This window comes from Bombus fervidus, chromosome 14 (assembly GCF_041682495.2).
Source record: "Bombus fervidus isolate BK054 chromosome 14, iyBomFerv1, whole genome shotgun sequence".
Lineage (NCBI taxonomy): Eukaryota > Metazoa > Arthropoda > Insecta > Hymenoptera > Apidae > Bombus > Bombus fervidus.
Window position 1 is genome coordinate 8,693,183 of NC_091530.1, and position 14,721 is coordinate 8,707,903.

The following is a 14,721-nucleotide window of genomic DNA, read 5'->3' on the forward strand; positions in this document are numbered from 1 at the left end:
ATTATCGGATAAATTGCAATCCGCAATTGCAACTACGCTTAGGAGTTACTTATTTTAAGAAGTCGAAAGGAATCTTGGCTAATTTAGCTGTATGCCTTTTTATCGCGTTTATTTCCGAATCAAAGAAGCAGTGGAGGAAATCTGACTCACTCGAAGTCGATTCGAATGACGAATCACGCTTCCCCGAAATAAACCGGGATGTCATGTTTTACCCGATGTCAAAGGACGAAGGGTCATCCTGTTAGTCCCAGAAGTGCTGTTGACCTGTCCCTTTCTTTTGTACACGTGGTTGACCTGCGAGAGATCAACCCTCGTTACTTTATTTCCAGATTTTACTTCCTCCGTCGAAATCACGTTCGGACGTATACAGTTAAGACGCGGTAGAAAACGTTTATTTGGGCATTAAGCATTGTAAAATCAATTTGTAGGTTTTTTTGGAATTGACCGTTTCGTTGACTGTTAGGAGAAACAATTTTTTTTAACCCCTCCCTTCTTTTCATTTCAATATATAAAGAGCAATATTTGATATTTGTACTTGTCTGTGATTAGTAATTAACTTTTATAAAGAGCAATATCAAAGAAACAAATGAATGTTCTATATCTGTTAAAAATTATAGCCATCATTATGGCTAGACAAAATTTTAGATGAAAGATTAAATTAAAGAAAGACACACGTTTGGAAAAAATTGTAATAGAAATATTCCTCTTTACGGATCCTTGTCTACCTTTAAAAGTTCTATCATAGCCGCTTTACACATTTTTCATTAGCTTTTTAGTTACCTTTGCATTGCTTCGCACCTCTACCAGCAACTTACTGCAATTGCATTCTTCTCCCCTTCTATGGTATCATATGTAAAATATTAAAAAGTTTCTTTAACATATTTCTCCTTCATATCCTTTCCTCATTAGCAAAATTTTCATTTCATATGATAATAATAATACGTATTTCGTTTCAAAATACTCTTCACTGTCCCGCTTTTATTCTTAAATTTTATTATTTGAAACGCACAAATTTAAAAGAACAGATTGTTCTTAAAAACACTATGAACGAGAATTTAACGATAAATAAAATCGATAAATCGGTATACAGCCCGAATATTAAGTAAAAAATTGAAAGCCAAATGCGAGAAAATTATTATCAAAATGCTAATTAAAACCGGCAAAAAGATAAAAAAATTGCGAAAGAATCGTATCGTTAAGTGCAATCTAGTTTAGCCGATTAAAGAAAGATTCACGAATCTCGAAGCAGGTTCGATAGGATATTTCGAGGCGAAATAAATACCTAGTTCTCCGTAGAAGAATTCCCAGGTGGCTACGGTTGCTATCGACGGTTACGCGAGAATTCATTGCGTTTCGATCGCTGGAAGATCGGTGGAGGATGGCGAATAACACCGCGATAAAAGTAACGAGGAAATCGGCTTATATTAAATTTCCCCGCTTTACAAGACAGATATCTTGGCGTGTAATAAAGATCCCGGGGCTAGCTGTTTCCACCGTTCGACCCCAGAAATCCCCGGGGTCGCCGGTATATCGGGTCACGAGGCCAATGAACTCGCTACGATCCCTCACCCGGTCAACCGCGACACAGATCCGACGTAGCAACCCTCTAACCCCCTATTCCCTGTTTATGCGTTAGCGTAACATCGATTTCGCCGAATTAGAACACGCGTGAAGCGATGGCATTTCAAAAATTGCTCACCCATGGTGTTTGCCTCGCGTCGTTTCACCTATTTTTATCTTCTAAATTTTCCTTGTTTCTCTGTTCTTGGTAATTGGTAGTTGATTTAATTTTTCACGATATTAATTATTGATGTAGTAATTACAACATTAATTTTCATTTATTTTGTACGATGAATATTATATTTTATTGAGAGATAGTAGAATATCCTTGTTGGTTGGTTTAACCGGGGCTTTGTATTTTTGAGGGTTCATTTGGGTGATTGCTGTTATCGTTATTACGCTGCTATAGTATTTTATTGAAACGTCATTTTTGGATTATCGCGGTACATATCTGATGAATATAATCCCTGTGTGTTTTTAATTTTATCTTCTGCATTTTATAGGATGTCATTTGCTTATTATGCGAACAAGTAACTTCGCCGCAGTATATAATTTTTTATAATTTGTTGTAAAGTTATTGGATTTTCTTCGTTGCCGAAGATACGCGGAGTAGATGTATTTTTTTGAATAAGTATTTGCAATTATATAGTTAGAAAAATGTCTTTTCTTTTTGAAAATTGCGTAGATTCTACAAGGAAACGGATATGGCGACGTTATCGTTATGCGATGTAAACCATGCAACAGGCGAGTCAGAGGTGACAGCATTTTCCAAACTACATACTGTTCTACTATTGGCAATATTCCACGGACTTTCACAGAAAACCATTTCTTCTCTCTTCACATGAAAGCTTCCATTAAATAGAGATTTAGCTCTGGAAAGGTTCAGAGGAACCTTCCCAGAAAACATACTAAAAGAAAACAGAGAAAGCAGAAAAGAAACATAAACATCTTACGATCCTTTTCAATCTATTGAACGATACTGACCAGATTTCAAGATAAATAAAAGGAAAACAATTGATATCTGTAATATTCCCACTTTCCTTCAATTTGAAATCTATAAAATTTATCAGGGCTGTTTCTAAGCAAATTTTCTCGTACAACCTTAAATTTCTAACTTTCTAAAATTAATAATTTTTCAGTAACTTAATAACTCATTTATGTACCTAATCCTTATTTCCACCGTAAGAATTAATGCATCTCTCAAAGTCTCTTCTCTTCCATTCGTCTTTATCAATTACCATCGATCTATATCGACCATCCATCTTCCCCAACAACATGCTTGATACTAAACCCATTTCCATACAGATTAGAAGCTCTATGCACAGGTTACGGACGCTTTTGGTCAAATGATCGGCCGGTTAGTGGATTAACATTCACCGCTGGCAGAAACACTGTTTTCACCTTGCACAATCGGGGCGCGCGTGCATTCGGTCAGTGGAATCGGTCAGGCCGCGATAGTTTCATCGTGGCTCGCGTATTATGCAACAATTTCATTAATGCGGTGCGAGCTAAGGGTCTACGACCCGGCTATGGCCAGGAATAGCATAAGCCACGGCGTTGAGGAGGGATAAAAAAAGAAAAAATACATATATATGAGACGAAGGAAAAATGGAAGGAAAAGGAGAAGTATGAACGACGACGCATTGGCCATTCGCGGGGGCTTTCTCTGTTCGCCGGTCTGCGTGTGCCTTCGTTATCCGCCGATCGATCTGCCATTTCGCTCGAGCGTAACTCGCACACCCTCGATTCGTGCACTCGTTTCGCCTTCCGTCCCTTGCGTAACGCCGCGCGCGTGATTGCGTGCTGCACCGGCTTGCACACGATGCACTACCTGCCTGTTTAAATGGCACTGTCCAAGGAATTCAATCTCCTTTCGAGCTTCGCTCCGCTCTCTAAAGGAATTTCGATAGATCGAAGATTCGTTAAGACGTTGGGTGCCACGCGAATTCTCTATATTTTGCCTTGCGAACCGCAATTGGTCGAAATATGCTACTGCATCGTAGATGACATGTAACTCTTGCAAAATACTATTATATTGCGATTTCTTTACTTTTTTTTTCCGACAATAATTTCCTTTCCTTTCTTTCCTTTGCTTTTCTTTCCGTTCACATTGTCGACAATTTTTGAAACGAAATGTAAACTATCTTATTCTAACGATTCTAACAAAATTTAGTAGAAACGACGATCACCGTGGCAAACAACGTGTTTAATCTGTTGATCGAGGAAGACGAATTTTCAAACTTCTGGATTATGTTTATCGATTTATTTGCAGATTTTCTGTATTTTAAAACGCGCCCTTTTACCTCTACGGGAAACAAATCGCATCATTTTTAGGTTTCGATGTATCGAAGCGATCTGCTTGAAGTTGACTTGTTTTTTATTGGATTAACAGGTTAACTAGAACGAAGAGTTAATTCGTTGCGTAGATTGTCAATTTTTCCCACATAGTTTGTTTCATTCACAGTGATTTATTCTTTTACGCGCTACTCTATTCCTGTCGAATCTTTCGTTAACAGCAAAATGGATATAACTGTGTTTAGTTTGTCTTTATTGCGGTCTAATTTCCTGGTTATAGAAGTTGATAGGGTTAAAGGGAAGTTGAAGTTAACGGTAAAAACACGTCTTCTTCGTATACCTTTTTATGCTTGGCGTTATTGCTTCCCTAGCCCCTTGCTTTATGACTCTTACCGTGGGTACTGTGACGTCAACGCTAGATATTTACTGCATTAACGTCGACTCTAAAGCAAAACATCGGTGTATTGTACACAATTCACGTCCGGTAATCCGCGGTCTCGTAATTTGGAATTAAAATCAGAATTAAAGTTCAAGCTAAATATCCGCTGAATTTTTCGTCGCGTAAGAAATTGAACGACAAAGAAATTAACCAAGTGTTCTTTTTATGTAACGTCTGGAAAGGATCCTGTCGAAAGCATAGCTGAGACGTATTCACAGAGATTTGAGAAAGTTGCTTTTTCGCTCTGCTAGTTTTGACAGTTGTAGCTAATTTTAAAGTACACAGAATTTTGTAAGCTGCAAATTTATAAATATTTCTATGGTTGAATCATATACTAACTCCTTCAATCGAGGCCACGTTATTTTATCAAGTGAGTACTTAGGTACGTTCCAAGTATCGAACGAATGCTTTCTATTGCTTAGCGCAATTTTGTAAATGTACACCGCCAATTTGTAGAACTTTTCAAGGTGTCCAGTCGTTCTATATCACCTCGACTTAAGAAATCTGCAATACGTCGTTGTGTAAGCCGTTTGTTTTGTAAGGTATATTATGAAAAAAAGGAAGTTTCGATGTTTAAAATACTTGCTTCTGCGTAACGTTGGAAAAATTACTCAAGGTTTTGTAGGAAGATGAGGAAAATATTAAGCGCGAACGAGAAATTATAGATACGAAGAGAAACAAATATCCTCGAAGAAATTCCTAAACGATTCTTTACAAAATTTATAAAATGAGATTTACAAGATTCTGGTGCTCGGTGAAAAAGTGATACAAGTACATACTTTGCAAACAACTAAGACGAATACAAAATGGATACAATAACTATTAGAAGATAGAAAACTATCTACAAGACTTTATTTCCAAGACTTTACGACTGATTCAACAACCAACCCCAAAAATACAAACTGTAAACTTTCAGTTTAACGAACGGCGACCATCGATCAGAAGCCAAATCGATTCTCTTCGCTTCCCTGGGGAAAACAATTCTTTCGATGAAAGAAATAACTTCGTCTCTATTCTGAAAGATAAACTTTGTCAAACCGCATGTTCTTTCGGCCAGAAATTTTTACCTGCAAATTTCCAACTTGATAGTTAAACATCGATCAAAAAGTGATCAATTTTCTCTTTACTCTTTGCAAGACTTGTTTTTTACAAAAACGATTCTATCATTAAGAGATCGCTAAAAATAGTTTGAAACTAACACAGAGTGTTCAATTCGTATCGTACATTTGATCGTATGCAGTTAGATCCAGAAGAATTTTTCAGTCGGTTGGAAAAGGGTCGTGCGAGAAAGAGGCGACCGAAACGTGGCTCGAGGCGTCCTGTAACCATGAAGTTTACAACACAGAGAAACAAGCCGCGGTGCTTTCACTTTCCGAGAGGCAGCAAACGATTGACATCATCATCGTGCTCCGCGTGTTGTCGTTTCATCGTGTCCTGGTTTGCCTCCATGGATCCGTTCGACTTCCGGCAAACTGGCCGATTTCGCAATCGAATTTATTTCGTCGTCCGGCACTTGATGCAATTCAGCCGGCGAATCAAATCGACTTAAACGGTTCAATTAACCGGCTCATTTGTCCAGTCGTCCTGTTCAACCATGGTGTCCCTTCGTCGTCATGCTATTCGATTGAATCGTTTTCGTTCCAACTTTATTCGCGACTCGGACGTTATTCCGTGGATTGTTTAATCCGGACGATATTTAGGTGAGAGTTCTAGATTGAGGGGAATTTAAACGGAAATTAGAGAATTTACAGGGAGTTGGAATGAAAATTGGAGAATTCCAGTGAATATAGAACAGTGGCTCTTCGTATTTAAATATAGTCAAATAGAGTGTCTTGAATTTCTCGAGGTATTTGATCGAATATCGTCGAATTTCTACACGATCATCGCAAATGGTTCTTAAATCTAGGTAAGCAGAGAAGAGTTGACTCGGACGTGAACAAATTTGGAAAAACTTCGCTCGAATTGCATCGAATCTAGGGAAAATAAATTAACCCTGAAAGTCTGCACTAACTTTCGTTTGATATTGTAGTCCTGTAATAATAATCTTTCTGCTCCTCGTTTAGTATTGGACAATGCTTGATAAAACATGTACTTGCACTTGTATGATTCTAATCGTTGTTTAATCGAAATCGGTAATTTCGGGAAAATTATGACGTTCACTGTTGAATCTTGCGAATTCCATAAAACTGGAAGTAACGTCGAATCGCAGAAAGTTTCATTTCGATTGCGTCGAATCAGCAAAAACTAGAACGGAGATCATAGGATCCTGAAACAAACAAGGTCTATATATAGCCTAACCTAAGCACCAAGGTATTAAAGGAAGATTAGACCAAAAGTCGTTAAGATGAACAGAACTTACGGCAAAGTCTGTCCCGAGTGTGCAAGTCGTACCTAATAGAGAGACTCAGGTGGTCGAATATCTGGCGAGTCTGTTTCAATAATAAACGATGGTTCGACTAGCGAAATATCAGCGGTGGAGGCGGTTTTAAGGTCGCGCGTACCGAATTTCGGCCGGTGAAGATTAAAGGTGCGTTGACATCGTTACGTCAACGCGGTTAAATTGGTCGGGTCGTGCGCGCGTTGCGGAAACTAACGCGTGCACGAGGCCTTATGTAAACCCTGCTTACTAACTTACATAAATTCGCTCCTGTGGCGAAACTCATGTGCTCTACTAAAGAGTAAAAGAAAATCACGAACACAAGGACCTGCTTCGCAATACCAAAAAATGGCTAGCAGAAAATTGTAACGAACGCAAGTCAAGATTTGGTATTAATAACCTTGTAATTGGCACGACATTAAACTCGAATTACAGGAAAAGTAAAGAAGGAAACGAAAGAAAGAGTCACGTCCTCGTATCGAGTCCTCGAGTTACCGTTTCCATCGCGAATTTCCTCACCCCGTGACACGTGTTAATCATCCCCGAGACTGCACTGGTGGTTGAAAAGCCTGCATCGAATGAGATCCAGATACGGAGACGCGTCAGAGTAGCGGGGAAGAAAAGTGGAAGAAAAAAGATTGCAATGGTAAATCGAGGTCGTTCGCCGCTCCACTTTTCCGGCGTCGATATTAAAAATTAGCGCGGCCCTCGATGTCCCGTAGCGATCAAAACGAAGCGAGCGGAAGATGGCTGGTGAAACTTTCTTCTTCTTTGTATGTGGGAAAGTAAGAGGAGCGAAGAACGAGGTGACGTGCAGATGTGCCACGCCGTGATTTTTCCAATTTTCCTCGTGCACGCACACGCGTGTGTCGCTCGATCAAAGAGAAAGGACGCGGATTTACTGGTCTTCGTTGTATAGTCTTTCTCTGTTTCTCTTGGCTTTGCGAAACGTTCCATCCTCGTCTTGCCAACGCGATGGTCTTTCTCGATCTTTCCGCGCGGACGCATGCGTCAGTGATCTCTCAAGGCCTTCGCGCATTAACGCCGAGTGCTGTTTGCTTCGTCCCACTTTCCTTAGCGCCCGGTCAACGACCCGGCGGGTAGGTGAGTTTCCAAGGTGCACCAACACGTACACCCGTCTCTTGATTCTATTCCATCCAAGAATACATCGGCGCCGCGCGCGCAGTGTCTCTCAAGCTCCGCTTCGATGTTTCGCCCTCGCCAACACCTCGTCGCACCCTTGCTCGTTACACGGAGGGATGAGAGCTTTCTATGTATACTTGCTGACAAACAGCTTCGCGCCAAGTGGCTTGGGATTTTTCGCTTGGGTCAGGGTTGGAGGAACGATTTTGTGCAATTCGTTATGCAGGTGTCAAGAGAGAGGATTATTTGAATAGAAAGAAAGGTGAAATGTCGGCCTTTAATTCGAGTTTGTCGATGAGAGTCGTTTGAGGTGTAATTACGATCCCGAGGCATTTTTCTGACGAATTATATTGTATTAAATATAAATGTTCTAGAGAGAATTTTGAATCTGGGTTGGTTTAATGCAAGCTGGAGAAAATTTGGAGTAGTTCGTGTAAGGTATTACGTGCTTGTAACGGAAGAATGAGCGTGAGAAGATAGACAGAACAGAATTTTACACAACGAAATGGATAAAATAGAATAGTTAAAATAAGATACCGTGTAATTCAAATCTCTTCCAAATCAGATTAATAAAACAAAATGCTGAATTATTTACGAAATAATGATCTTTGATATATCGTCTAACTGAAGTGTCCCGGTTCTTAATTCTGACTCTCATTTAACATTTATCTCTTTTATCCAAAAGTCTCTTTCTAAGTTCTATCATCTCCTTCGTTTAATTAATTAATTTCGCGCCTTGTCAAATTTTATTCCTATTGCAACCTAGAAGAGTGAATTTTGATGAAAAAAGAAAAGTATCGTAAAGCGTCATGGAAAAAGTGGATTTAGTGACGCGTTAGCGATAGCACAGCTAGGGTTCGTAAATTTCCGATGTATTTGCACGCGAAAGCAATCGCCAAACAGTTCTAACGCGCTCCGCGACGAGGCGCCACTGTCCCTTCGCGAATCCCGAGCCGCGAGTCGGTACGACAGGAAATTCGCGACTCGTGAGTCGGTATCGTGACGTGCAAATTCCTCCTGATAACATTATCACCTAATAGATAGCAGAAGGACCAATTTCGGCCCGCCACCACTAGCGGGAATTTTGAACAGAGGGTAGAATTGAAAACATGAGGTTGAAGGCAGGTATCAAGTAGCTGAGGAAAGGGTCAGGTACGAAGGGTGTACAAGGGAAACCGAATACAGATTCAGATCTCGTAAACCGACGAATGACTCTCGTTCGCAGGCTTATCCCTAACTCCATGATAGGGATTTTGTGGAATTCACATAATCAGGGCAGAGGTTCAGGGAGAGACCCGTTTCATGTGCACTATTGTATGAATAATTGCGACAATACGTAGTTTTTACTGATTTATTTGATTGCGAGTTTTAGAGCATATTATAAATTACGTAGTGAGTAAACAGAAAATACTTACATCGATAATGTTAGAAATATATTTTGTTTTATTTGTAGGAACACGAATTGACATAAAAATCTTTAACGGACTAGTAAGATAATTATAAGAAACTCGTGAGAAATGTACTTTTAAAAATAACGTTTTCTCTTCCTGTCTATGATCGAATTCTAACGAGAAATAATTGGAAAAATTATCGTTTGCATTGTAAACGCGTTATCGGTAAATTTTACTTCGTATGAGACGCGTCTATTTGTGGACGATTGGTGTCGTGTGGCCCACTTGTAAGTACGCGGGTAATATAAAGGTAAGTACGATGTTCAATTGTACGCGATGGCTGACAGTATAACGGAAATACTGGGACAAAAGTGACGTATTTATCAATCAGATAAAAGCCTTTCAATAAAATCGGACTAAGCATCCTCGTTCATTTATTAATGGCTTCGATTCTTTCCTAACCGTTCAATCGTTTCCAATTACTAATATGGTATAATGTTTTTCTGTTATAGGTAAGTGAAAATCTTCGCTTTCTTTGCTGCTAGCTGTACCACACTTGGCCGTAAGTAATTTTCAAATCAATCGCAGATTAAACTACTCTACGTCTGGTCGTCATAAACATAGATAAGCATATGTCGATATACACTCGTTCAACAACAATCAAAATACGTAAAAATCACTAAAGAATGAAAATATCATAAATATTGCCACCGATCAAAGACAAGTTTCAAAAACTATTTACAATATCACATACGGTATTCTATCAAAACTCTGCGCTTCGTTTTATAATTAGACACTATGTTTATATTATCACTACCAATCCCCACATAGAAAAGTTATTCGCCTCAAAAAAATCTCGATCTCGAAATAACAACACGAGTTATATAATAAACGTACTGGAAACGTACACAGCTTATCACAAACTCAGGACAAAGGAAAACGTCATAAAATGCTTAAACTCCGCGTCCGACTCCCCTCTGTCTTTACCACTCTCGACGTCGCGCCGCGTCGAATTCCGCGCTCATAAAGCCAGTCACCTGTGACAACACGAGTGCACGGGTTTGAAAAAATAGCCAACGCTGTAAATATCTAGCTGCGTCTCCCGTCGCAGTTTCAACCCCCAGTTGGTTACAACTAAAACAGTAAAACAACCGGATGGTAAAAGTGTCCCGGCGCAAACACGACCCGCGTGCGTCATCGCAGTCCTACGCAAAGGAAGCGCGGGCACAAAAGAGCACCGGAGATATCCGCGAAAGACGGAAGGGTCACTCGTTGGGCCGGAGATCGCGTGGGTATAACGGTGGCGCGTGCGCGGAACCCCCGCAGCTCTCACCCTCTCGATTAACCCCACCACCCCATTCATGGACATCAACCCTGGAGAGTACGCGGTGCGCCTACCATTGTGGCACACCGACAGTGTCCGACACGTTGTCATTAGTGCGACACGGGTATGTCAGCGAACGTGGCGAGCGACGATCCACCCGAAATCGGGATCGTCGATCACACCATGAACAACGGCGGCCCTCTCTATCCCATAGAGGTGTGCGAGGCCACCATCGCGGTGAACGAGACGCAGAATCCCGAGAGTCGTCATCAACGCGTCAAAGGTTCGTTCCTCCCTTTATTTTCTCCTTTCTCTCTGTGTTTTCCGCAGGAAACATGAACTTGAATTCGGCTGTGATTCGTATTCGTCGTTACGTTCGTCGTGTTGTGACACTTGGTTGTACTGGTTCTTTGTTATGGCTTGATGTTTGTTTATTGACAACGGGTGTGGAGGTCGGCGGGGGTGAAGGTTACGTATGGTGATTCGAGGATGAGATTTACTCGTGTGACAGACCACCTGTGAAACACGATATATTTTAATTGAATCGTTTTGTGATTGCGCCTGATTGCGTATGTTTTTCGGTGCTAGGGGGAGTTAGGTGACAGATGTGATGGGGTAGGGGTTGCGTGATGTGACAGGATGGTTCAAGATGATTGCATGTTGTACGATGAAGTTATTTTTGTTCGGTGTGGGATTATGCTCCGCGCAGGTTCGAGTTATTTCGTGCTACGTAATCAGGATATCAGCATATCTGTTGAAGAAACGTCTTGGATTAGATATGTTTTCGTATATCTGTTTAGTAATGTTTTTGTTGGTCAACATGCTGTGTGCTAGTTACATAGAAAATGTGTACGGTGATTTCCGGATATCTTCTCGGAATAAGTTTCTTAAAGAGGATCCTATATTCGAGACGTGGCTTTAATCAGCAGCTGTGGAGTCAGTTCTCTCTTTAGTAACGAACCTTATCGCTCCTCCTCGTTCTATATCGTCAAATATTACGGCACTTTCTTTGAAATAACGTCAACTACGTTGAAATAACATCAATTACGATCAACATCCACGAGGCTGCTTTCTTTCATAGACGAATAAGTTAGGAAACTTTTTAGACGAAGCTGTAGCTCCTAAGTGTCTATGAGCGTATGAGGAGTTGAGAGGAGAATCTAAGTAAAAATTGCATTGCATCATAAACTATCCTTCGGTTATTCCCGGATTTGTTCTCGCGTATACAGCTACCTTTCTTTCGCCGGGAAAAGCTTTGACACTGAAGCGTATCGATTTTTCCTCGAGCGGGGCTCACGTGCTCATTGACATTGACATTGCCCGCTACCACGGCCAGCCTACCTGCCACCTAGTGTCCACGAACCGATGCGTACCTGTCAACCAACTTGGTCAATTCGCTACCCGATGGCGCTGCGAACGTTTGCGTTTCGTTTGCCCCGTGCGCGCCACTCGGTGATTCCCCAAGTTCACCGGCTTTTCGCGAAAAAAATCATTGCGATCGCGGCGCGGCGCGCGTTCCAATAATTTAGCGCCAATTTCGATTTCCTTAGCGTCGCCTCAGCTGTTTCTGTAATTATAATTCAACTTTAAGTTACATCTCCTTTTGTCGGATATGAAATTTCTCATATTTAGGAATATTGGATAATTATTAATTAAAATTCTTTACGAAGTTACGATATAGCGTTGTAACGGGCAAAGAAGTTTGCAACCTCCTACTATAGGAGTGAATACAAAATTTCTGAGATTTGAGAACACTGAATAATTATCAATAAAGATAATAGATTGTCCCAAAAGTTTCTTTCGTTTTAGAAGGAAATAATACATGCACATTTTTTGTTGTTGAATAATGTTGTTGTTGAATTATACATAGTTTAATAAAAAAATAGGAAACAAAAATTATTTTCTTACAAAAGGAAAGAAAGTTTTGGGACAACCTAATATTTGCAAAGCGTGGGATATCGAATTCGGATGTTTCTAACTTTTAGCGTAAGATTCGATGCAAAATTTCAGAATATAGGAATTTTTAATAATTATCAGGTAAAATGCTTTACGAAACCTAATATAATAGACACGAAAGTTTAGGATCTTTTATCGAAATTTTAGAAATTCGCGAGTATTCGATAATCGTCAATTAACGTTGAAGAAAAAATTGGGAGTTCTATAAAGTCTTATATCTCTTGCAAAATTTTGCAAATGTTTCTGAAAAATCTTCGTTTGAAATAAGATTAAGTTTCGTGGAGACGAAACAGGGCGAGATTTGATTATGAAAGTGGCGAACTACGATGGCAATATAGGTCGTATTGGGTGTTGCATCGCGGCTTGTTTTCGTGGAACAAGAATGTGCCGATGGCCCACATTTTTAACGACACGATGGATTTCCCAACACGGCCTGGCCGAAACGCGCAACGGGGTCATTGCGCAATGGTTTTACTTCTCTTTATCCAGACTAGAGGCCTGGCAGCATTACATAAAAGCATTTATCTGTCAGGAGCCAAGCATCTAGTCCTGTTGAGCGACGGTCGCGTTCAACACGTTGCTACTCTACTTCCCTCTCTTAACTGCCATTGCTCGTTAACATTGTGTACCAGAAACGATCCACTTCTTAATAATGAAAATCATTTCAATTGCAATTAAATCGTATATTCGTGACATTTTTTTATTCGATTAAACAATGACCAAAAATACGCACAAGTATATCATTTATATATGTTTCTTAATACGACGAGTAAAATATTCTATTTAAAAATATTCCCTGCTATTAAATATAATGATCAACGACTATTAATTTCCTAAGTACTATGGGAGCATATATGTATTTGGTTATCGATATGGATCATGGTCGTGAAATTTCGTTAATGTGGACCATTCATGTAATTGAAGTATAAGACGAAACACATTTCCTCTATTGTATACGATTTTACGTAATGAACATTTTAAATAAATATACATTTAATATTTACTCGATGTTTTAAATAGTATTCGAAAATACTTATAGCAAATATTGTAACAAACCATACATAGTCACACGTCTTATCCGAAAGTTACTCTACTTAATGGACTTAAGTGGATACTTAAAGCGTTTAAAAACGATCACTCATATAAAACTTCGTATTCGTATCGACACTTGAAACCGACTTTCAGAAGAATTTTTTACGAGATCAACCATTTTATTCGGTTTAATTCTTCCACATACAAAGCCAGAATTCGATCTTCTCCTCTGGCTGCCAATTCGCCATCCAAACTCCAGTCAACGACCACAATACGAACAATAACTCACCTGTTCGACATCCTCTCTTTGCCTAAATGTACTTGCATAGTCCGCTGATCAACAGCGAGCTCCAAGTGGTTCTATTCATCTCGGCTAGTTCCACGAGAGATCGTTATGTACCCGTCGTCCATTTAATACCATTTTAATCGATCCGCTAAGGCGAGTAGGCGCGCGCTAACCGGACACCTGATCCCGATGGAAGGCTACACTCGCCGCGGCCCTGAGGCCCCCAAGAGAGGGAGGAAAAGAGAAAAAATCACGTAATAATAGATACGAGCGTGCACCAGCGGCGGCCTGGCTCGCTGTGTTTCGCAACGCTTCACAAAGGCTCAGGGCCGTTGTTCTATGACTACAACAGAACCGCTCGCGAGGTCTACGCCCGCTATCGAGGTCTCTTTATCCCTTCGCTTGCTATTCAAGACTCCCGCCTAGCTTAAAACTGTCCGACATCGACCGTTTCATCGGACGAAACGACGCGACTTCCGGAAGTCGATCGCGACGACAGGTAACGCGATGACGCGACCTCACTTAGTCGTGACACGCGTATTTTTCTTCGTTCGATTTGTAGAAAAATTACCTTTCTTTTTATTTTTTATTTTTTTTTTTTTTTTTTTAAGATCGCTTGAGATTGACTGCTTGCTCTTTTTTTTCTTTCCCTATCATTTATGCATATCAATAAGGAGTTTGAAACAAGTTCTATCAGATTCGGTGATGAGGCTCTTTTCATCCAAGTCTATATATATTTTTAGATTTTATCGTCTAAATTACGGCTTTTTTTTTTTTTAGTTATTTCTTTTAATAGACGAATCGTATCGTTGTTATTCGATGTGTGTGATTTTAACGAAATCACGTATCGAAGTAGGTATTATCATATAGTTAATAATCTTATCATATCATTATAGTTAATAATCTTAGAAACATGTA

At 39.9% G+C, this 14,721-nt stretch overlaps 1 protein-coding gene across 3 annotated transcripts in view; it reads left to right on the plus strand.

Annotated features, from left to right (window-relative positions):
* The window catches only part of E75 (ecdysone-induced protein 75), a 216,823-nt gene that overhangs the window by 121,818 nt on the left and 80,284 nt on the right, over nt 1-14,721 (plus strand). Inside the window, exon 1 of one of the 3 annotated variants that reach the window (XM_072016323.1) lies at nt 10,641-10,812. The exons of the other annotated variants lie outside the window; for them this stretch is intronic. Coding sequence (XP_071872424.1) covers nt 10,656-10,812 — 157 coding nt within the window. The 5' untranslated portion in view covers nt 10,641-10,655. Of the gene's footprint in view, nt 1-10,640; nt 10,813-14,721 lie in introns of those variants that run through there. 3 annotated transcript variants of the gene reach the window in all.